We start from the raw sequence: 23,130 nt of genomic DNA on the forward strand, positions 1-23,130 counted from the left end.
GGTGTTATCCCATTTGGAGTTTGGACATGTAATAAGTTGGTAAGTTTAATAAGAGTGACCCGAGTTCAATAAGAGTGGCCCGTTGTATAATTTAAGTATACCTGTATTAAACTATCTAGCAACCAAAGTTACCCAAACCAACACATTTCTTGAAGAACGTGTCACGATTTCCGGGTGTAATATTCATGACTAGACCATGTTTGATTACATCAGGCTTAATGCAAATCCCACTTTTTCTGTGAATTATAAAAATAATAGAATTTATTCTGCTGGTTTCCATACCATAAGGTCCTTGTAGCAATCCTAACAGCTAATAATATAAAAGATTTTAGATCTAATGTAGCTTTCGAAGATCCGTTTGCAGTGATACTTGTACCACAGTTTGTATACAAGGTACAAGTCCTAAAGCATCAAAATGGTAGCATACATTTAACTAACAATAAGGAGGTGAAAGAAACTTGAAAGAAAATGACATCAAACCAGCTAATTAAAGCTTTGACATGGCTCTTGTGATTTAAATATTGAATATAAAATTAGGAATAGAATAAAATTATACTAGGACTTACAAGAAAGCCTGCAAATTCTCCAAGTGGCAGCAACCAAAGACTCTGCCGTCATTCTTCTTGCCATCCATATGAATAGTACAAACAGAAACAAACAAATTATATTAAAAATTCATTTATTAAGACATTTATGTATTGAAGTAATCTAAAACCAGCCATTGATCATGAATATTAGAGAAAAACTAGAACACCATGGATGTAACTTTACCTCCTCCAATCATGGTTTCTTCAGGCTTACTTCCAACTGATTCTTTGTTAGAATCATTAATCCAAATCTCTGATGAAGTAACAGCCATTGAGAAGATTCCAGTCACACGATACAAGAATGTTTCTACAATGATTAGAAGGATCAAGCTTCTTTCATCATTGTTTGAAGAAATTCAAGAAACAACCAGTCAACTTCCACCTTCTTCCATTTTATGTCTCACCGAGCTTTATTCGGTTATTCGAAGGGTGAAATCGTTAATACAAGCGTGCAAAGAAGGTAGCAGTTTGTGGAATCTTGTTCGGTCAGAAAGCATTTCAAATCAGTTTCATGTGATTGTAAATGAAATGAGTAGAGCTTTAGATATTTTACCTCTCAGCTTGTTGAAAATAACAACTGACACCCGAGAGCAAGTGGAGCTGCTTCACAAACAAGTCAAACGAGTTGACTCGTTGGTTGATGTTAAAGAGCTGCAAAGAAGAGAGGAGCTTCTTGAAGTGATGATGTCTACTAGATCTAAAAGCAGCAAGAGTAAAAGTGTCATTGACTTTGAAAAAGTCAAAGTGATCATGGCACAAATCGGATTAAAAACCCCGATCGATTATGAAGAAGAGATTTCAAAACTCGAGGCTGAAGCAGAGAAGCAAGCAGGAACAGGCGGGCTTATCGTGGTCTCCAATATCAACAATCTAATTTCACTCGTTTCACTGTCAAAGTCAATGGTTTTCAACATAGAAGATCACAAAACCGTGCAAGACGAGTTTATGCATAAATATTCTCAACAAAACCACTACCCATCATCTCAATCAACAATCCTCAATATTCCAGACGAATATCGTTGCCCAATTTCACTCGATTTGATGCGGGACCCGGTGATAGTCGCATCGGGACACACATACGACCGTGTGTCAATTGCACAGTGGATTAACTCGGGTCACCATACGAGTCCCAAAAGCGGACAAAGATTAATCCACATGGCACTCATTCCAAACTATGCACTTAAAAGCTTGATCCACCAATTTTGTCAAGAAAACAACATCCCATTAACCGATCCCGAATCATCAAGCTCTTCATCATCTCATCTTGAAAGAAGCCCGAGTATGAAGAGAAAGCTACCCGAAAAGGCGATTGATCATATCTCCGCCACGAAAGCCGCCATGGATACGGTTAAAAAGACAGCTGAGTTTTTGGTTGGGAAGTTAGCAATGGGTTCGATCGATATCCAAAGGCAAGCAGCTTACGAGTTGAGATTACTTGCAAAAACCGGGATGGATAACCGGAGGATAATATCAGAAGCGGGAGCGATTCCATTTTTGGTAACTTTACTTTCCTCAAATGATGCAAGAATCCAAGAGAATGCAGTCACAGCACTTCTTAACCTTTCTATATTTGACAACAACAAGGTGTTAATAGTGGCCGCGGGTGCAATAGATAGCATAGTAGACGTGTTGGGTTTGGGTAAAACAATGGAGGCGAGAGAAAATGCAGCAGCAGCAATATTTAGTTTGTCATTAATCGATGATTATAAAGTGGTTATCGGTAGTCGACCAAAAGCAATCCCGTCTTTAGTTGGGCTGTTAAGAGACGGAACTACAGCTGGAAAACGAGATGCTGCAACCGCATTGTTTAATCTTGCGGTTTATAGTGCAAATAAAGTGAATGTTGTGGTTTCAGGGGCGGTACCGCTATTAATTGACTTGTTGATGGATGATAAGGCGGGCATTACTGATGATGCGTTGGCGGTGCTTTCTTTATTATTGGGGTGTTCTGAGGGGCTTGAGGAAATTAGCAAGAGTAAAGTTTTGGTACCGATTCTTATTGATCTTTTAAGATTTGGGTCGCCGAAAGGGAAAGAGAATTCATTGACTTTATTATTGGGGTTGTGTAAAGATAGTGGTGATGAAGTTGCTAGAAGATTGTTAATGAATCCGAGAGGCATACCGTCTCTTAAAAGCTTGGCTGCTGATGGGTCTATGAAAGCTCAAAGAAAGGCTGACGCTCTGCTTAGATTGCTCAACAGATGCTGCTCACAGTCTTCCAAACCTGTTGAATGAAAATACAAATTAAAATTGAAAATGTAAATTCATGAAAATGACATAAATGAAAGAAGTTGTTTTTACCTGTTCATTGAATGCATGAGTTTTTATCAAGATTATGGAAACATGGAAATAAAGATCGCTCAACAAATGGTTTTGTTTATATAGATAATAACGATTTTTACACGGGATTTACAATAAATTACAAGAAATATAACCAAGACCCTATTGGTCATCATACATTTATACTAAGCTTGCATTAAAGATACTATTATTACAAGGATAACGGGTTAAAGGGGATTAACCAAGCAGGTGAAATGGGTCGGATTCTTCTGTGAACGATGATTCTCAAAAGGTGAAAAGTCTTGCTTGTGGTCTAGAGTTCCACCAATTCCAATTTAATATGTTGGTCCTTCAAAATGTACTTCCAGAACCAGCTTCCACTGTCCATGCACTCCTTTTTAATAGGATTTAATTGTATAGATAAACCTGAGTCAAAAGTTTGAAGGGCGGCGTAAGTAAGAGACACGGATATATTTACATGTGTGTGTGCTTCTTGCAGAAACAAAGGTGATAAACACACACAAGCATAGATGCGCAAAAGTATTAATATGGGCAGTGAGAAAACCTGAACTTCCAGATGTGACCATCATCTTGTAGCCATCTGGGACTTCAAACACATGATTTCCCTGAATAAAGAACAAAAAATGACAAGTGTTGGACCATGAAGATATTAATCAGATTCTTAAAGAAACTCCAGAGAGTGAAATGACAAGTCAGTTTTGTGAAAATCTAACCTCGAGGTTAACATCAAAAGCCTCAAATTCAGCATTTCCATGCAGTATGACTTTTAGTGCCTCAAACCGCATAACATCATGCTTCCAATACAGATTTTTATCTGAACTCCAGTTTATTCCTCTGTTTCTGATGTTTACGTTCACAAACTTGCATCGTGCACACCTACATGAACAAATCTCATATTCAGCCTATAGTCTCATAGTGAGGACTGAGGACCAGTAAACCATATACTACCTGTAACCATATTGTAGTATGGACTCATGATTTATGTCAATCTGAGAGCCCATGACATTTTCAGCCATGACCAATAAGCTCCCATCAAGCTGAGATCAAAAGAATAACTTTAATATAGAGAAAAAACAGGATATAAACTGAATGTCTGAGTGTATCTGGTAAACAGGTTATACCTGAACGTTTCTCCATAAGAATTCGGAAACCTCAAGTTGTAATTCTGAACCTTTTGAAATTGAACCTCCATGAAACTTGTAAAGTAAAAATAACAAATGAATAAGTGAGAAATAATATAAAGTGAACTCAACAGTTTTGATACAGAAGATAAGATATGAGCTTACTTTTTGTCGAGTGACTTCCCAAAGAGGACCTAGGGAAGGATGAAGAAGGATGAGATATGGTGGTCCGGAATCAGCATATTTATCATTACTCTCTATCTGCAAACAATGATTTGCTGGTAAATGAAGTACCAAACATTCTCAACACTCCAGCAACCACATATCCCTCGTGTATGAAGATATTATATAAACATGATACCAGAATAACAAGCGAGTATATGGTAGGTACCTCAGGGAGTTCAATATCACAACATGAAAGAATATCATATGCATTTCTTATTGTGTCAAGTAGTGCGCCATCTGGAGTCTGCACACACATAGTAAAAAGTAAACACCATAACATACCAACTTGAAAACACGACAGACTTACAAGTTGAAAATTAAGAAATAGAAGCAAATACGTTTAATATAAGAAAAAGTAAGGAAAACAAAAAAGAACGGATCAGTATAAAAAACATGATGTTGTCATAGGTACAAAAAGAGAAAACATAGAAAATAGAGAAATGCACCTGATGCAGGGACATGTCAGCAGGCTTTCTTTTCTTCTTGGCAGATGATGTAACTTTCCTTCGATGATTATAGACAATGAATGTATCTAGCATTTCTGCAATTACATTACACGGATAGCCCTTTAATACAAGAAACTTACAAGATTTGTTGGATTTTATGATAATACAACACATTAAATCGAAAAGAAATTGCATTATACCTTCTACGCCTTCAGAACATCGATAGGAGAAACTATTGACAAGATTATCAGCAATGTTTTGCATTGTACATTCTAACCTCCCACCTGAAACACTGTCAACAGAAAAGACAAGCTAGATCTAAATCTTACTATTTTCAGCAAATTTAAAAATTACAGAAGCTATTATTATGTGCTATGTATAACAAAATTTAATAAAATTTAGTTAAGAGCCTAGAATTGTGGCAATGTTCATTAAATGCTAGTCATTTTCTAAAAGATTCATTTGGTTTTCTTATCCCCGTTACTCAGAAGTCAGATTGCCAAAATATGCAATTTTGTTTGAAAATACAGATAAAGAATACGCATAAGATGCAAGCACTCATGTTATGCAGCAGTTTGAACTTTAAAAAAAGTTCAACAACAAGCAGAGATAAAATGTCCAACAATTAACCACTTAGAAACAATGTCGAACTAAAACACTAATTGAAATTCTTGGCTTTTATGAGGTTTCAACATAATTAAAACCTAAAACAATAAATGTAAAAGCTTAGCTAAATACAGTTTTTAACTTCTCATATTTAAACCGGAAATGAAACATTAATTTTAGTGTTTGCTTCCAAAAAGTTCATTTTAGGTTCACCTCTTGTATATGTTATTAGATGACTCATATATCACAGATTCAAAGGGAAAGATGACGATCAAACAAGCATAATAACATAAATTAAATGCAACATGAAACTGAAAGATCCTAGGAGTATATTATGTAGACAGATAGCATACCGATGTTGAAGGCCAAAGCGGTCCACAAAGTTGATTGTTTTTTTCACATTTAGCACCATGCCAGGTAAGCTCTTCTCATCCTTACTTGATGCAATATGCTCTGCAGACTTTAAGTCTACATAAAGGATATCTGTATTTGCTGGGAACTCTGTCTGCAAACTTAACAAACGAACATGGTTGATTGGAGAATATAACAAAAATCTTCCGGTTACAAAACTTCTAGACAAAATAAAAAAGGGAATAATAACAAGATTAAGTATACTGAAAAATAGCCATTGTAGCTAGTCAAGTACTCTCTGATTTCAAGCTAGATAACATAACTTAAATACCAGACAAGTAGTAGCTACTAATTGGAGAAAAAAATCATTGGTTCAGTTTGTATAAGCTACAAAAAAATATTCAGTGTAGCTGACTAGCTGCCTAAGTTAGGATTAACTATCATTAATCTACTTGGCTTCCTTGAAATTTAATAAACGAGTTCAAATAGTACCTATTAGAAGAAGATCCATCAGCAATTCCAAATTTGTCAAACTCGGTATACTCGACGCATGACACGCCATATGTCCATGTTCCATCAGGCTTGCCTTTTTCAACTAAAACATTTATGCCTTCTGTAGCACCAGAGTTCCGCTTGCATGATGCAAAACCAAGTTTCTGAAATACTATCAGTTAGAACTTGCTATTTCAATTATTCTACTCAAAGAAACAGCAGTATTAGATTGTTTAATGGTCACAAAAATGTTACCTTTCCTTCATGCAAACCAATCCCTGCCATGGCCAAAAGGGTCACATCTGTAGCAGCTACAACATTACTGCAAGATTACAACTGTTAACAAGATAAAAAGTACAGACCGACACCTTAAATAACAAACTTATACAAACCTGACTTGTCGAACAGTTGCACCTTCTCTTCTATGATCGCGAAACCATTGAAAAACGCCTTTTTCGTAAGCAAGTTTCCATATCACACCATGACCAACAGGCTTGCAGACAGGTAAGAACTGTCCCTTTGCTAACCACTGGCCATCTTCAGCACTAACAGCAGGGACGAGTGGCTGGCAAGCACAATTAATAACAAAGTAAGTATTGTCTTGTATTACAATTAAGCCTAAAAACACCATCAACATTCTGCATATAAGACCTGTTCAAAAAGTCGGAAACTTGATCGACCTCGTCCAAACCAGTTTGATCTTTCACACAGCAACGTGATATGTTCATGGTTGTTTTTGGCCGAACTTGTCATTATCGCAACTGGAGTTATGCATTGCTCTCCATATAATTTGAAATATAAGAACTCCCTAGCCTTGCAATTATTCAAAAGTTGTTACTACTTGGAAAATTAGTATCATTAAAAAAGTAAATGCAAATTCAAGTACTCAAGTTTCTGTAAAATATATACCTGAAGGTCTCTTATAAGACCTTCCAACAAGGTGCGGCCACAATAAGGAAGCATTGCTGCAGGAAGACATTCACCTGTAACTGAATCCACTAATCCAAGCCTGTCAGCGGAGCCTCCAAGAGGATAAATCTCTCCTAAGCGTGGCAAACCCTAAATTCAGTTTAAAACCCTAAATATCCTGATACTATTTCCTGGTATGCTATGAAATAATCGACAACACACGATCTCATCTTACCTCAATTCCTCATAAAGCAGCCTGAGCCGCATATTCTGTGTCTTGAGAAAGATCAAGAACATTTGGAGGATGAATTTCTACAAATTGCAGCCCCATTGAGTTAGAGTTATCTATGTTATGAAAATTAGCATCCTTCTCTCCATTCGGAGACTGAGAAAGAAGCTCTAAAACCGTTAGCTGGTATCTGCCATAAATTCAATGATTTAAATATATGATCACCAATACATATCTTATAACCATATAACGTTGTATACTTGTATATCAGACAGCATTGATACAAACTCCAGTCAAAAGCAATTAGCATTTAATATAAGTGGTATATATTCACATAATCATCAAACATACCGACTACATGCTCAAAAAAAACATGAACAACAATTAGGCATCCAAATCCAAAGAATAATGGAACATACATGCTACATGCTCAAAATATTAACAACAACTAGGAATGTCGATTTCCGATAATCATGCATCCAAATTCACTAATATCTTCCAACTTCTATTAATCTGAGTTAACTTAGTATCATAATCAGGTTATAAGTGGCAATTAACATCAAATTTATACTGAAAAAGGCAGAACTAACCCAATAATCCCTCCAATACAATCATAGAACTCCTCGACATCTCGAAGCGTTTTCAACAACGAATTCAACGCCACAGCATCAATCTTCTCCACACGAGCCTCCCGATCATCACTCCCATCCCATTTCTCAATCATTTCAACCAAACTATACAACGCAGACTTCAACGAACTTCTAGCAGACACAAATTCACCGTTCACATCCGATTCCGTATCATACGATTCATACTCCGATACTAACAAATGCTCCTGACCAACAGCCACAATGCACTTAACCAGAAACAACTCATACTCATCCAAATCGACCGAGTCTAAAACCCTAGCTAATCCGCTTTTAAAAAACCGCTTCACTTTAGAATCAGACTCAACGACGCGAATTTTACCTCTCAGAGTTTTTAAACCGGATAGCTTGTCGCGTAGAGTACGGAGGCGCGTGAGCTCTTTATTTAAATCAAAATCCGGCGCCGGAGGAACATACTCCACCGGTACAGTTGTGACATGCGTTCTCCGGCGACTTGACGGCGGTGAAGACAGATAAGTGAACGGAAGTTTGTTAGAATGACGGAGGGAGTTGTGACTGTGAGAATTTGTTATGGAGTTGAAGAAGAGAGCGTTGGAGTCACGCGCGGGGAATGTGAAGTAGAAGCCGTTATGGTGGAGGGAGGAGGTTGAGGTAATGGTTACTCGCGCCATGGTGTGTGTGTTTTTGAGAAGGTGCGAGTGAAATGGGGTTGGGGTGGGTGGTGGTTACAGTACAGGGGTATTATGTTAATTGGAAGCGGTGTGGGATAAGAAGAGATACCCGGAGCATATACCAAAGAAAGAGAATGAATGAAAATTGGAGGGACAAACGGTGGGAGGGTGCTTTTTGCGTGTTTGTTTGCGGAGATTTCTAGTTTGCCCTAGGCCAAACAAACTCTATACTCTTTCTTTTTAACGGCAAACTAAGTAACGCCGGGTATCCCGTACGTGGCCACTAGTCCAACGGACGGATGCCCTAGCAGTCCACATGTTAAGGGATTCACCGGATAAAACCCAACCCCCACGCCCGCCAAACGGCACGACAGCGAGAAGCCGGTAAAACCGGGTGAGATCAGGACTCGAACCCTAGCAAGCCAGGGTCATCCCTCATATCTCTCATATAAATTGATGGTAGTGAGATTTGATCCTCATACCTCTCACTTGTAAAGTAAATGCTTTACCATTGAGTCACAACCAAATTATTAACAAACTCTATACTCTAGTAATTAATTGATATTTTGAAATAAAATATTTTAAGTGATTTAAATATTCTACTATTAAGCATTTACTATGCTACTACTTAACTACTTTATTAAATTTGTGGGATTACATCGGTTGTATATTAGTACTGAAAATAACGTTATTGAAATTATAAAAAGGTGGAATTTTAATTTTTATATGATATTGGTACTTAATACTAAATGATTCAAGGTGTGTGTATGTATGTATGATGTAGGTGATGTCTAACGATTAAGAGAAATGTGTGCATAATGAGTTTGTAGTTTGTATAGTATCAACAGGGCCGTCCCCGAGAGCTCGATGGTTTTTGTGGGCCTTGCACGAGTTATAAAAATGGGCCCCAAAAAGTTAACTTAAATACATACATACGCGCGCACGCGCACAAAATTTCAAATAATCAAGTGGCTTTATAAATGGATAAACCTAATCAAATAAATTTTCAAGGCATAATTTCAGAACATGAGAACATTAGCGTCCCACTCGTCCAACGTCGTCTTGTCGGTTATGACTTACGTAAACCTACACGCTGTGCCAATGGTGTTACCATAACTTTTCAACTTGAGGGGTCACCACATGATTTTAGCCGAATTATCATTAATTGTTTAACGCAATGTCAAGTCAGTAATAATTTTACTTTTTCTCTATAGTTTTTAGTCTTAATGTTTGTTTGAAGTTCTTTCACCAGATATCTTATAAAATGAAATCTTGATAAAAAAAATACAATATGTACATATTTAAAGGAGAAAAGAATAAATGTTATAAAATATTAAAACAATAACTCTTAGAAAGATAAATGACTAAATAATCTACATTAATGTAATATATAAAACAAAGTTGATTGGTTTATTTATTTGTAAATTAAACATATAGCCTAAGCTGTAAAGTAATTGTTGCTAACGTTTTTATTTGTTTTAAATTATATGGGCCAGTGTACTAGTGATGGGCTATTAGCTATTGCTTGAAAAAAAAAATCAGGCCTCTTTGATTTTTGGGCTCCGTGCGACTGCCTAACCTGCACATGCCCAAATCTGGCTCTGAGTATCAATTAGCTACAACAGAGGAAAATAAAGTAACAAGATGAAAGTGAAAGGAATTAAGAAAATCAACATTTTCTTTCTAGGATGGTTTAGGAATAAAGTATGAAGAGAGGGAATCTTGGGTTGATCGATACATTGGATCGCACAACGGGCTATTAACTCAGTGGGTATAGCGCGCCCCGAGTAATTGTGTCGTGATTGGGTTGTGAGGGTTCTCAGCCATATGGATTGTTCAATGTGCCCATTAGTGCCTAACCCTGGGATGTGGATCATCCAAGGCACATTAGCATGTCGTACTCATATTCAAGCCGGGGTTTGAAACTATACTTCTCCTCGCATAGATGGGACAAAGTAAGATCTCATGTAGATCCAATTTTCAATGAGGGAAACCATCATAGCTTCTCTTTTCTTAAGAATCTATACATCCCTTCAAGAAATTGAAAAAAGCCTAATGGAAAAGAAATTATGTCAGAGTTTCCTAATAAAAGAAAGTGAAAAAAAGAGAGAGAAAAAAGTTGTTTTATTTAATAAAAAATCTTCTCTACTATCTCTTCAACATAGACGTGTTTGAAAAAGGAAAAAAAAAAATCAAATACGAATATAAGATTTTACTATTTATCTATTTCACTTTTTCACTTAACATTATGAACCAAAGGTAGTTAAAATTGTAACTTATTTCATCTTTCTTTCACATATACCATCTTTAAAGTTTTTTTTTTTATGTTCTTTCAAATTACTATCTCTTAAGGCGAGCTGGGATATCAGCTAAAAAGGAAAGCCCCCGTAAACTTCCTTACAGACCCCACGGAAGGGAGATCCACTCTACGACCGGCAGATTTGCTCGTCTTTGGTTGGGCCGGGGATAACACGCTTGTGTTGACCTCACAGGGGTATCTCTTTTAGCTGGTTTGAGGGATAATGGGCTTGTAGCTGGGCAAGCAATGAAAAGGGCTGAAACGAAGAAGGTGGAGAAACATGCTAAAGCCTGCGAAGAGAACCAACATGTTTTTGTCCCTCTGGCTTTTGATACCTTTGGCTCCTTGGCACCGGAAGCTATCCGTTTCTTAACCAGGGTCCAACGAATTGTGCATAGCAATGGGTCGACTCCAAAGGGGCAGAGGTATGTCTTTAGCAGGTTAGGGTTTGCAATTCAGAAAGGGGTGGCGGCGCAGCTTGTTGCCCGCCTACCTGCTATGTTGATGTAATATCTATGTTTCTAGCATGAAATGAAATTGTATCTTTATACTTTATATAAAAATATATATATATATATATATATATATATATATTGTTTTTCCTCCTCTTTTTTTTCTCTTCTTTTACATTTTCCTTATTTTCTCTCATATATATATATATATATATATATATATTGTTTTTCCTCCTCTTTTTTTTCTCTTCTTTTACATTTTCCTTATTTTCTCTCATTACTAAACTAGGAACACAACGGTGAGGCTTTGCATATGAATAATGTATTTAGTACTATGGGAAACTTTTTGATTATGTTTGCTAGCATTTCAAAACTATACAGATATTGATAGCAAATTCAATTAAAAGAGCATGTCAGTCATATTATAAAAAATGACAAAACAGCATTAGTTGCAATTTTTCTTCAAATTTGAAACATTTAATTAACATTTTCACTAATTTTATGACTAACAAGTTCTCACTCATCTTAAGAAGAATAAATGACGTCAAAGCCATGTTACGTAGGATATACTTAACCATAATATCTAAATGGGGGGTATTTATTATGGCATCGTTTGTTTGAGTTGTATTCATTTTTAACTTAATATAGAACGGTTAGATAGGGAGTCGCTTTCACTGTTTGACACCAAAACTAATAAGCAAATATACATACAAACTCTAGTTGTTAACACCATCACGTGGTAACTATTATTAAGAGAAAAAAAAGTGCATAACCTTAAATACGATAACGAAGAAAAATGTGATCAATGTGATTAATATGTTAGTTTTTTACACGGATACACGTAGCTTTTTTTTCTTAAATTAGAGTTGTATGAGATTTTTTTGTTAAAAAAAAACTCTCAATTTATGAATGGTTCCTAGTTTTCTTTTCTTTGATGACTTAAAGCTTTGGCTTCGTTTTTTGTTGTCTAGTGCACCGTAATAAAAGCAAGTTCACATTTTCTGCTGCATCCAATGAAAATTATATATGCTTGGGGTTTTTTTGCTATGCAAGATTGACATTGTTTTGGATTTGTAGAAATGTTGTTCATTCAATTGCCTCTAATCCAATTGTGTTTATTGTGTTGAGTGTTTTCATCACACACATGTATCTAGTGATGATATATATCATCTATGAGAGAAGTCTGTACACAATGTTATCAACCGGTCTAGAAAGAAGAGTATGAAATAATAACTCTTGATGGACTGTTAAAAAATGAACATAGGATTTATCCTGAATCACTATAAATCAATATTTTTGTGTACTGTATTCATCTTTATTTAACCATCAAGTGCTCATAAAAAAACCTTTTATAAAACAAAAGTTGTAATAAAAAAAAGAGTTAAAAATAGAATATTCATGTATGAGCTCCATGATTCTTGTAGCATGTTACATAAAAGTATTATTGTAGCAAACTATACATGAGCTCTATGATTTTTATAAATAATAGTTAACATGTATTGTATCATATCATAAATCATAAATACAAGAAAAAAAGATTATAGTGACACATCTCACTTAAATTTTTATTCATTTAATGTGGACGGTGTGTGAAATAAAACATGTTACATATGTTTGAAGAAAATTCGACATAAAATTTCATCTTCTGCCATGTGGGAGTTTGTAGGTTTTTCTTGAAAATAAACAAAAAATGCATTTTTTCAAAACAATTTTATTTTGAAACAAGCATGCAACTAAGTAGAGGTGTATAAATCGGGTTACCTGGTATAGAACCGGGTTCGGGTATGATCGGGTATTGGTAATAATCGGGTCGGGTTCGGGTCGGGTATTGTCTCAAAAAACCATACCTTATGCATCGGGTTCGGATCGGGTACATAACCGGGTATTGGAAAAAACCCTATTTACGGGTTTTTTTAGTTTTTTTCCGGGTATTTTCGGTTATATATTGGATTTTTAAAAATTTGCACTTTTTATGGGTATTTTTCGGGTATTTTTAAGGTATTTTTCGGGTATACATCGGGTATTTGAAATACCCGGTTTAGGGTATTGGAAAAACCCGGTTCCGAGTATGGAACCGGTTCAGGTTTTCGGGTATTAGTGGGTACAAATCGGGTTCGGGTTTTAGTGCCAACATGCATACCCTATCCGTACCCTACGGGTAGGGTCGGGTACGGGTTCGGCTATTAAAAACCCGGGCATTATAAAAACGGATTCCGGATTTTTATTTCAGGTCCGGTTCTGGGTTCGGGTTTTTTTTTCACATCTACAACTAAGAAAGCCTGCGAGTTGGACCACATGACACAAACATAACCTTAAATTCGGGCTCCTTGCGGACTTGTATGAAGCTGGGCCATGCCAACCTCCAGCCAGATAAGGTGCATCTAATCCCATCACAAAAACGGATCACACAAAATCTATAGAATCGAACGAACTTGAAATTGCTAGAACAAAAACTAGTAGAATTGTTGTTGGAGAGAAACTTTAAAAGTGTAAAATTCATAGAAATAGTAGAATAAATAAGCAATCAGAACTTATAAATACAATAACCATAGAACTTGAAATCGATGAAATGCCAATCGAATAGTCAAATGAACTTGTAATGTAGTATACTACACAAACAAACACACACTATTAGGGTAGAAAGCACAAAACAGTTTTTTCGACTTGACCCAAAACCAGAAATGAGTAGCCAGTAACACTAATTGAATTTAGGTAGCGTAAATTCGGGTTCAGGTTCCATGGATACGAGTACTTTCATATTCGAATTAACAGTTTCTCGGCTCGGGTTTCGAGTTATGGATAAAAGTGACAGGCCCGCCTACCGAGAGAGTCGGGTCACAAAACCCGAAAGTAACGGGCTTGTATGAAGTTGGGCCAATACTAATCTTCGGTCCGTACCAACATCCAGTTAGATAAGGTGCGTCTAATCCCATCACGATCTTCTTCTTCTTCTCCCAAATTCAGAAGAAAAAAATGGCTTCTTGTTGTTGTTTATTATCCACATTTCACCCAATTTCTTCTTCCAATAAGCAAAACCAGTCACTAAATCTCTCATCTTCCTTCCTATCGTCAATACCATTATCCTCCAATTCAAACCTTTCTCTTCAATTCCGTTCCAATCACAAGAAGAAATCATGTCCCGCTATTCTCAAACCTCTCACCATCCGAGCCATGGCCCCACCTAAACCCGGAGGCAAAGCTAAAAAAGGTATTAATTTATTAATTAACAGTTAACATCTTCTTTACACCAGAGTTTGTTACACCAGTTTTGACCTAATGCGGGTATTCAGGGCTGTAAATGAATGTGAACTGTTCGGCATGAACATAGGCAGCTTTAGGGATACGGGTTCGGCCAAGCCCGTACAAATTTTTGTTTTAGTGTTATATATTAGTGTATCTTGACATCGCACCCGTAGAAATTTCAACATCAAACCTGTAGAAAACCCAAATCTAAGTGATAAACAATCGGTCGTCCGTCCCTTGAAATTTTCTGAACCTGTGTGAAATAGATTCTGGCTACGCCACGCCTGGAAGTTTGTTTATTAAATGTACAAATATCAACAAGGAATTTTGTTCGATTAACTAAATGAACTAGCACGGACACATGCTATATGCTATGTTTGTTTATCTGCGTTCGTCAACGTTTGATAATATGTGAGTCTATATTTGTTAATGCTTGTTTGTTTATGTACGTTCATTAAAGGTTTTTAATATTTTTATTGACTTTTCAAATCTTATCATATAGGTTTAAGAAAAGTTGCAAAATTATTAGTTATAAAAAAATATATATATGACTATTATGTGGCTACGTTATTACAGTAAATAAAACACAAACTTGGTAGTTGGACCAAACGGACCATTTCTCGGTTAGCCAAATGAAATAAAACTTTGTTTGTGTTCATGTGTGTCGCTTCATTTGTGTTCGTGAACTATTCATGAACAAACTCATTTTCACTAACAAATAAACACGAACAAGAAGTTTCGCTTGTCCAATAAGAGTTTAATGGACGAATATGAATGTTAACGTGATGTGTGTGTTTGTACAGTGACTGGAATGATTAAGTTGGCGTTGGAAGCCGGGAAGGCTACACCGGCGCCACCTGTGGGTCCAGCGTTGGGTTCCAAGGGAGTTAACATTATGGCGTTTTGTAAGGATTACAATGCTAGGACTGCTGATAAAGCTGGTTATATTATTCCCGTGGAAATCACTGTCTATGATGTCAGTTTTAATCTCCTTCATCCCTGCTTTGTAATGAGGGTTTCATTTTTGAATTTTATTTGTTTACTAGCGTTGTGTGATTGATTAAATTTACAGGATAAAAGCTTTACATTCGTGTTGAAGACGCCTCCTGCTTCAGTTCTGCTTCTTAAAGCTGCAGGTACTATGATTTCAAATTAGGGTTTGATTTGGTATCTTAGTATAATTCTACAAAGATCAGATAGTTTCTATAGCTTGTCTTGATTTTGCTAGTTTTGATGAATAATTGGGCACCGACTAGCGATTAATAGGGATTAATCAGATTGGAATTTTATATGTAATTTTTCAAAAATGTTCAAAATGTTATATATATTTTTTCAAAGTTCAAACACTTCAAAGATTTTTACCAATCTTGACCGAAATTTGACCACTTTTTAACAGATTTTGATTAATTTTGACTGAAATTACTACGGTTTGGACCGGCTTTGACTGACCACCTATTATTGTGTTCGATTAGCTTAGATCGACTCGGTTACTCATCTATAAATACTTGTCGACCAATCGGCCACTAGCCCACTATTACCGATTTTTACAAACCTGTTGAGATATAAATAACTTATGAGCTTTTTTAAACTCTTAAACGGATTAATAAGTTTGAAGTCACCCAATTATAACACTATATTCAAAGATTTGGATTATTATTGTAAAACATTTTGACACGCTCTAAATGTGACCCATTTTGACACGTTACAAGACCTGTTCATCTTGCACTGTTCTTCACAAGCAAGTATTTTGTTATTTATATGTTGCATACTATATTGTTTTTCCAGGGGCGGATAAAGGTTCTAAGGACCCACAAAGGGAAAAGGTGGGGAAAATTACAATCGAGCAGCTACGTGTGATTGCAGCAGAAAAGTTACCAGATTTGAACTGCACAACCATTGAATCGGCAATGAGAATCATAGCAGGAACTGCTGCTAATATGGGCATTGATATTGATCCTCCGGTTCTTGAACGCAAAGTTAAACAACTACTCTAATTTTCTTCTTTTAACACCTTGATTCGTGTTTAAGTAATGTAGCAATATCTGGAATGCAAATGTATTGTGTTTCTTATTGTTTTGTTTCTACTAGTTTCACAGTTTGGTATGAATATAGAGATGTTTGTCTTGTAAAATACACTACCAAAAGACTTGCATGTTTTGTATCCCTCGCATTTTAGTATTAACGAAGTTCGCTTCGATGTCACAGAGTTCATGGCAAAGGTGTGTTGCTGAAGCTTTTAGTTTGGTTTTTGGTTTTCACGATGAGTTTGGTTTGGTTTTGTCATTTGGGCTTAAATATTTTGGGCTGAAAATTCCCCAAATAATGAATTTGGGCCTAATTTTTTTAATTAATGATTTGATGTATATTACACGTTTGGGCCTATAATTTTTTAGAGCATTCTCAGCAAATCCTCTATATTTTTTATGAGTGGGTTCTCTATATTATATAGAGTAGTTGTAAGTGGTTGTAAGTAAAGGATATAGAGCAACTTTTGTTGGTGAGTAAATTTGGAGAAACACTGTTCACCATTTATAATTTTTTAATGTTTTTTGAAAGTGGTTGTGAGTGAATGAGAGAAAAAAAGTAATGATAAAAGTATAAAAGTATTATTTAATTGAGAAAGAGGAAGAAATGTAGTGTGTTTTAGTGTAATTATAAAGATGGAGATAGAGATGCTGCTGGGAATGCTTTTAGTCGCGTCATTTGTTGCAAGTTTGGTTCAGTTTTTTCAGGGATGTTCACATGCAAAACCAACGAAAATTTTGACTTTTGAGGAAACATAAAACCAAGCCGGTGCTTTAGGGTTGGGTTTAGTTATTTCAGTTCAGTTACATCTAGTTACATATGTTATTTTGGTATTTCAAGCGGTAGAAACACATGCAAACTCCATCTCTTGAAAACAACTAGTTTTAAAGCTAATGATCTAATTCCAATTCAACATCACTAAATAGCTTCCATTTCATGTTTGTCAATTGTCTTTTATGATAAAAGTTCTCTTTCATTTCATCAAGAACTGCATTAATACATTAAATATATTATAACAAGATCAACCCGGATACAAAAATACTTTTTAAGTCAAAAATCAAACAGTTAACAACAATATCAAGCTTAGTGAGTGGTTTCCGGACCACAATTAGTAGGGCGAAAAGCCAACGGTCCGGATCCATACACAATGGCTTCATAATTCTTTCCACGCACCACCTTGTTCTCATACCTTAAAGGAGAGCCATTAATGCCATTGTTAACATTTGACAAAAGATTGCATGATTCAAGAGGAGATGACACTAGTTTCACATGGCAAGAATGTAGAGGATGGTCCAATAAATAATGGGTCATCTTGAAATCTTTGAGTTCTGCATAAAAGTAACCATCTTTATCGGTCTCAAATGCGTTATAATAGCTCACTCGTTTCTTGTGGTTTTTGCAAACAACACTAACTTTGGCAGCCGGGATTGGCTCAGCATCAGTTAGAGACCATGACCCGAAGTATTTACAACTCTGGCAGTACACCTTTCCTTCCACCACCACCGTGGCGGTTTTGTCTTGCTTGGCGGGTGCCTCGTGGGCGGTGGCGAATGCCGATAGGAAGAGGATGGTGATGATGATGGTTAAATGTTTGTTTGCCATTTTTGTTGATTGTTGTTTGTGGGGTGAAGATGATTGAGGAATGTTGCAATATATATAGTTTCCTGAGATTAATGATTGATGAAAAGTATAATATACAAAGGAAATTTAGTTATATGAACGTGGTTGCGACTTATGTAAAATTTTTAAATTGAATTTGAATCAAAATTATAATGTTTTCTTAAAGAATCAAGACTACGTGAAAGGCATCACTTTAAATTTGTTTTGGTTTAATCTACTAATACATTCCATCTATTCCCCTAGATTATATTTTTAGTATTTTGCGAGTACGGGTGGGTTCGATTATGGTTGAAATTTAATTTATACCGATGTTTTGGTTTTTAGATTTTCATAACTGGATGAATTGTGCTATACGGAGTACATGTTTTGGTTAGTTCGGTTACTGTAAAAGATTGCTTGGTTAATTTGATCAACCATCGGCAGGGGCTGACTATATAGGTACCGTTTTCACGTTGTATCAGTGAAAAAACACAATATTTATATGTACTTTTGTATCTAAAAGTTGATTTACACCGTATATTTCGGGAGGATAACACAAGTAAGAAAACCGGCTACCATTGATTAACCATGTTATTTCCTTTGATCAATTAGTGGCTACTCACTAAAATCTATACCGTATATAAAGCATGAGTGAGGGACCTCTTAATTTTTAAGAGGTACTAAACTTGTTGCCTTAGATACAAAACATAATGCATATGATTAAGACATTTTAGGGGTAATTTTGTCCTTAGACAATTTTGTCTTTTAACAAAAATTATGTACTGATTTTAATTAATTCAATTATAATTACAAGTTTGGTCCTTTAAGTTTAATCACATTTTGTTGAATTATATAATAGTTATAAATATGCCCTTTATTTTTAAACCAACTACCCCCACGACGTTTAAATGTTTATTATTTTCCATACGTTAATATTATTTAAAAACAATTATACTATAAAAACGAGTATTTTATTCTCTTTATTTTGACTATGGTATTGCTATACTTTTTTATTTTAAAACTTAATGTGTTACGTGATTACCATTAAGAATCGGCAAACGGGTCGGGCGGGTTCGGTCGTTCGGGTCATGGTTCTAAAAGGTTAGAATGGGTCGATACAAAAAAAAGGTTAATTTGGTCTGGGTCAGGACGGGTTCGGGTCGAAAGGGGTCAACTTAGAACGGATTTCGGGTTATAACAGTGTCAGGCGGAACGGGTGGCGGGTCAAGACTCGTTCAATGTAGCCTTACGTGTGCACCGACACTTGATTGCGCGCGTACAGTCGTTGTGTGACGTGCTTACTAACACCGGTTGAGCTTCCAATGCCGCATTACGAGCATACTATTGTCGGGTTACACGTGCACTATTGCGAAGCCACACACTTACTGAAACGATAACACGGTTATGCGTTCGATGTCATATTTGCATACATACCCCGCTGCATTGTGCGGACATTCAGTTAGTGTATGTTAGTGGGGGACATCAATACATCATCGGATCAAACCTACATAAATGCATATATTTGTATTTGGTTTAGATAGTTGATTCATATTTCTGTATTTTTTTAATCTGATTTGATTTAAATAATTATTACATATCTTAACTATATATCTATAATTGCCTATCATGAAATCATAGGTGTCGTTTTCAGGTTGTTCCCCTCATTCTCTAGAGACAACAGATTGCTTGATTTCAAAATAGAGGTTTCCCATGCGTTTGATCCAAATTCACGGGTATGGGGGCACCAAACCCGGATAGTCATTAAATGAGTTGAAACATCGCATTTATTTGTGAAACTCTTTAATAATAAAACAATAATTTTTACGGGTCATGGAACTCACCAAACCCGGATAACCCTTAAACGGGTTATAACATTTCACTTATTTGTGAAATAACCCCTTAATCATCAAAGAATAATTTCTACGGGTTATGGGTTTTACCAAACCCTAATAGCCCTCAAGTGGGTTATAAGAGCTCATTTATTAGTAAACACTTTCATTATCAAACACTAATTTAATTTATCTCCTTTACATGTTCTCCGTTGTTGGTCTATCATGTCCATCGCCGGTTAACTTCCGATACTACCCACCAACGTCAACTACATCAACGTCCCATTTTTCATTAGACAAATATTTGTGTTCATGTTTGTTCATTTAAAAAAATCAACATGCTCGTGTTCGTTTATGTTTGTTTGTTAAAAATCTAAAAACCTACATATCCTAAATGAAAAAAAACAAACGTTAAAAAAATATAATAACAAACTATCATATATGTATTAAATTAAAAAAAACCACGTTAAATATAAAATAAATCATGATAAAATAACAAAACGATTAAAAACAAAACTTAAATAAACTTTCGTAACACGGGAGGATCAAACTAATTTCCTATATTTTTTAAATCGGAGTTGATTCAAAATTCTTTCAAACTTTATGGATATGCACATTATTAACTCAAACAAACATTTATAAATTTGGTGCTTTAGTTAAAATCGAATAGAAAAAAAGAATGACTTAGCTCAAAACCTTTTAAGTGGTAATATGAGCAATTGTAAAGCTTGATATGTGCAGTCAGCGGTAAGATACCCACAAACAATTAATCAGGATTAATCAGATTGATATTTTATATGTAAATTTTCAAACTTTTATATAATGTTTCAAAATTTTGTATATAATGTTTCAAACTTATTAATCAGATTGGATTTATTAGTATATTTTTTTCAAATACTTCATGAACTTTGACCAATGTGACATAAATTTGACCGTTTGACTGATTACTTTTTTAGGGCTAATTAATTGAAATCGCATTGGCAGCCCAACGTTTAGCGAGTAATTGATGATTAATCATCCCCTAGAGACTAGGTGTGCATAGTTGTATGATTACTCATTATACAAATGTTTTTGTCAAAATTAAACTATCATTCGTGACAAGTCATTTATAATCATTAATATCTTCTCGTTTGGAAAATAATTCGATCTCCAAATTCGACCTAGACGTAGTAATATTTTTAGAAACCAATGAAATGAATTACCATATTCAAGTAAGCATTAAAATTCAAACTTTTGTCATCTAATAGTGAATGACACACCTACAATTGGCATTCAAAACTAGCAAACGAGAAGACCCGGGTTAATTTTATCCTGTTTATAAATGGGGGCTGAAAAGCCAACATTAGTTATTTAGTTTATAGCCCGAAACAGAACAGCCCAGCCCATATGAGATTGTTTTATAAAAGTTTAATTATTAAAAAAAAAAAATTGAAAATGGCCAGTTGGGGCAAGAGACTCAAGATTAGAAGTGCAATATTGAAACCGGTTTGAGATCCAAAACCCGTTCTTAATGGAAACCGATTGACCTAGAAATCGGCTTGGGAGAAACGGGTTCGATCTCGATTTATCCAATACACTCTTTAATCTGTTTGAGAGAGAACTCCTCCTTTGAAACCGGTTAAAACTGATCCAATCCTCTTTGAGCTCAAAACCGATTTTATACAAACAGACAGTCCCTAGTGACTTATTTGGTTTTAACCAAACAAGAAAGCACACTTTGATTCACAAACAAACACCACTTAAAAGTTAAAACCCTTAAATGTTATCAAAACATATCACAGTCATTCTAATAAAAATGATTGAAAAAAATTGGCTAAAGCAAGAGGCTAGAAGTTCGAGTTTTATTGTATACATATTTTTAAGATGATTATTATTCTAGACCAAAAGTTCTAAGTTTTTCTCTTAGATAGACTGTAAAGTGTTATTCAATGTTGTTCGAAGGTTGTCTCTACGCTCAAGATGAAGACTTTTATTAGAAAATATATATTAGTTAAGACTTTATTGTATAAACATTTAAAAAATTGCAAGGCATGATTTGATTAGACTTGTGTATGCTATCAAGTTTGTGAACACAATGGCTTTAAGACTTGCACGTTTAGATTTAGTCTCCGTGATTATTTCTCTATCATCAACTCACCAAGTATAACTTGTTAAACTTAATTAGTATGGTTAGTTGGTTGACTACACATATTGATATGTTCATTTACTTTTGAAATTAATTAACAAAATAAATTATGTCTACATCCTCATTACATAAATAATAAAAAGAGTTAAGTGCCATTTTAGTACCTGTGGTTTGGTCAACTAAGCAACTTTAGTACCTATTCTTTATTTTGTGCAATTGTCTACTTCAGTTTCAAAAAACTTGCATTTTTAATACTTTTTTTCTAACCCCGTCTATTTTTTCCGTTAAGTTAGGGATAGTTTGGTAACTTCGTTATTTTCTTTGTTTTTTTTTTATTTTCTTTTAAACATTTATATCTTGTAAACCCTAAATCCACAAATCATAACATCAAAATCCAAATTCTAAATCCCCAAATATAGTAAAAATTTAATGATATGGAGAAAGGGTTTGAGGATTTAGGATTTGGATTTTGATGTTATGATTTGTCGATTTAGGGTTTATAAGATATAAGTGTTTAAAAGAAAAGAAAAAAACAAAAAAATAACGAAGTTACCAAATTATCCCAGCCTTAACGGAAAAATAGACGGGGTTAGAAAAAAAGTACTAAAAATGCAAGTTTTTTGAAACTGAGGCAGTCATTTGCACAAAATAAAGAATAAGTACTAAAGTTGCGTAGTTGACCAAACCACAGATACTAAAATGACACTTAACTCTAATAAAAAAATAAAATGACGTCGCTAAGACTTTTTCAATGATAAATTAGTAAGGACTAAGGACAACTATAATAAAATAACAATAATTTTTTTTTTCTTGTGGACATCACACATACGTAACATACATGAACATTAGACTTTTTCTAACCCAAAATTTCCAACTTTTGATGCTTTCATCTGGATTTTACGTGGCAACCAAAATTGGACCACCAAACCAATTAATCCACAGGCTGGCTGGCTGCCGTCTGCCAGTCCACACTTTTAAAAACAAGAAGAAAAATTAAGCCACCGCACCTAGA

General features: G+C 35.2%; 2 protein-coding genes and 2 pseudogenes across 3 annotated transcripts; 2 read left to right on the forward strand and 2 right to left on the reverse strand.

The window, feature by feature from the left end:
* Window positions 1–737: 737 nt before the first annotated feature.
* LOC143609817 (U-box domain-containing protein 1 pseudogene) lies at window positions 738–2,873 on the forward strand (annotated as a pseudogene).
* On the reverse strand, window positions 2,753–8,749 carry LOC143609816 (UTP--glucose-1-phosphate uridylyltransferase 3, chloroplastic-like; annotated as a pseudogene). Its single transcript, XR_013149482.1, has 17 exons — window positions 7,858–8,749; window positions 7,274–7,457; window positions 7,039–7,188; window positions 6,781–6,942; window positions 6,522–6,694; window positions 6,385–6,451; window positions 6,130–6,293; window positions 5,640–5,798; window positions 4,881–4,972; window positions 4,681–4,775; window positions 4,401–4,478; window positions 4,175–4,270; window positions 4,010–4,084; window positions 3,837–3,925; window positions 3,602–3,764; window positions 3,433–3,493; window positions 2,753–3,293 (listed from the first exon to the last, which is right to left on the reverse strand). The product of XR_013149482.1 is annotated as a UTP--glucose-1-phosphate uridylyltransferase 3, chloroplastic-like (transcript).
* Window positions 8,750–14,150: 5,401 nt separating this feature from the next.
* On the forward strand, window positions 14,151–16,684 carry LOC143609803 (large ribosomal subunit protein uL11c-like). Its single transcript, XM_077084452.1, has 4 exons — window positions 14,151–14,505; window positions 15,344–15,516; window positions 15,613–15,676; window positions 16,326–16,684. The coding sequence occupies exons 1-4, from the start codon at window positions 14,271–14,273 to the stop codon at window positions 16,532–16,534; spliced, it is 681 nt and encodes a 226-aa protein (XP_076940567.1). The 5' UTR covers window positions 14,151–14,270; the 3' UTR covers window positions 16,535–16,684.
* A 964-nt stretch (window positions 16,685–17,648) lies between these two features.
* On the reverse strand, window positions 17,649–18,167 carry LOC143609814 (non-classical arabinogalactan protein 30-like). Its single transcript, XM_077084462.1, has one exon. The coding sequence runs from the start codon at window positions 18,165–18,167 to the stop codon at window positions 17,649–17,651; it is 519 nt and encodes a 172-aa protein (XP_076940577.1).
* Window positions 18,168–23,130: the final 4,963 nt, after the last annotated feature.

This window comes from Bidens hawaiensis, unplaced genomic scaffold, assembly GCF_021521415.1.
Source record: "Bidens hawaiensis isolate Kalapana, Puna unplaced genomic scaffold, B.hawaiensis_p1.1 tig00016075_1, whole genome shotgun sequence".
Classification (NCBI taxonomy): Eukaryota; Viridiplantae; Streptophyta; class Magnoliopsida; order Asterales; family Asteraceae; genus Bidens; species Bidens hawaiensis.

Excerpts from the sequence above, each read along its gene's own strand:
- LOC143609803 (XM_077084452.1), top strand. The coding sequence starts at position 14,271 with ATGGCTTCTTGTTGTTGTTTATTATCCACATTTCACCCAATTTCTTCT. Across the intron at positions 14,506-15,343 it reads CGGAGGCAAAGCTAAAAAAG|TGACTGGAATGATTAAGTTG; the intron begins GTATTAATTTAT and ends GTGTTTGTACAG. Across the intron at positions 15,677-16,325 it reads TCTGCTTCTTAAAGCTGCAG|GGGCGGATAAAGGTTCTAAG; the intron begins GTACTATGATTT and ends TTGTTTTTCCAG.
- LOC143609814 (XM_077084462.1), bottom strand. The coding sequence starts at position 18,167 with ATGGCAAACAAACATTTAACCATCATCATCACCATCCTCTTCCTATCG.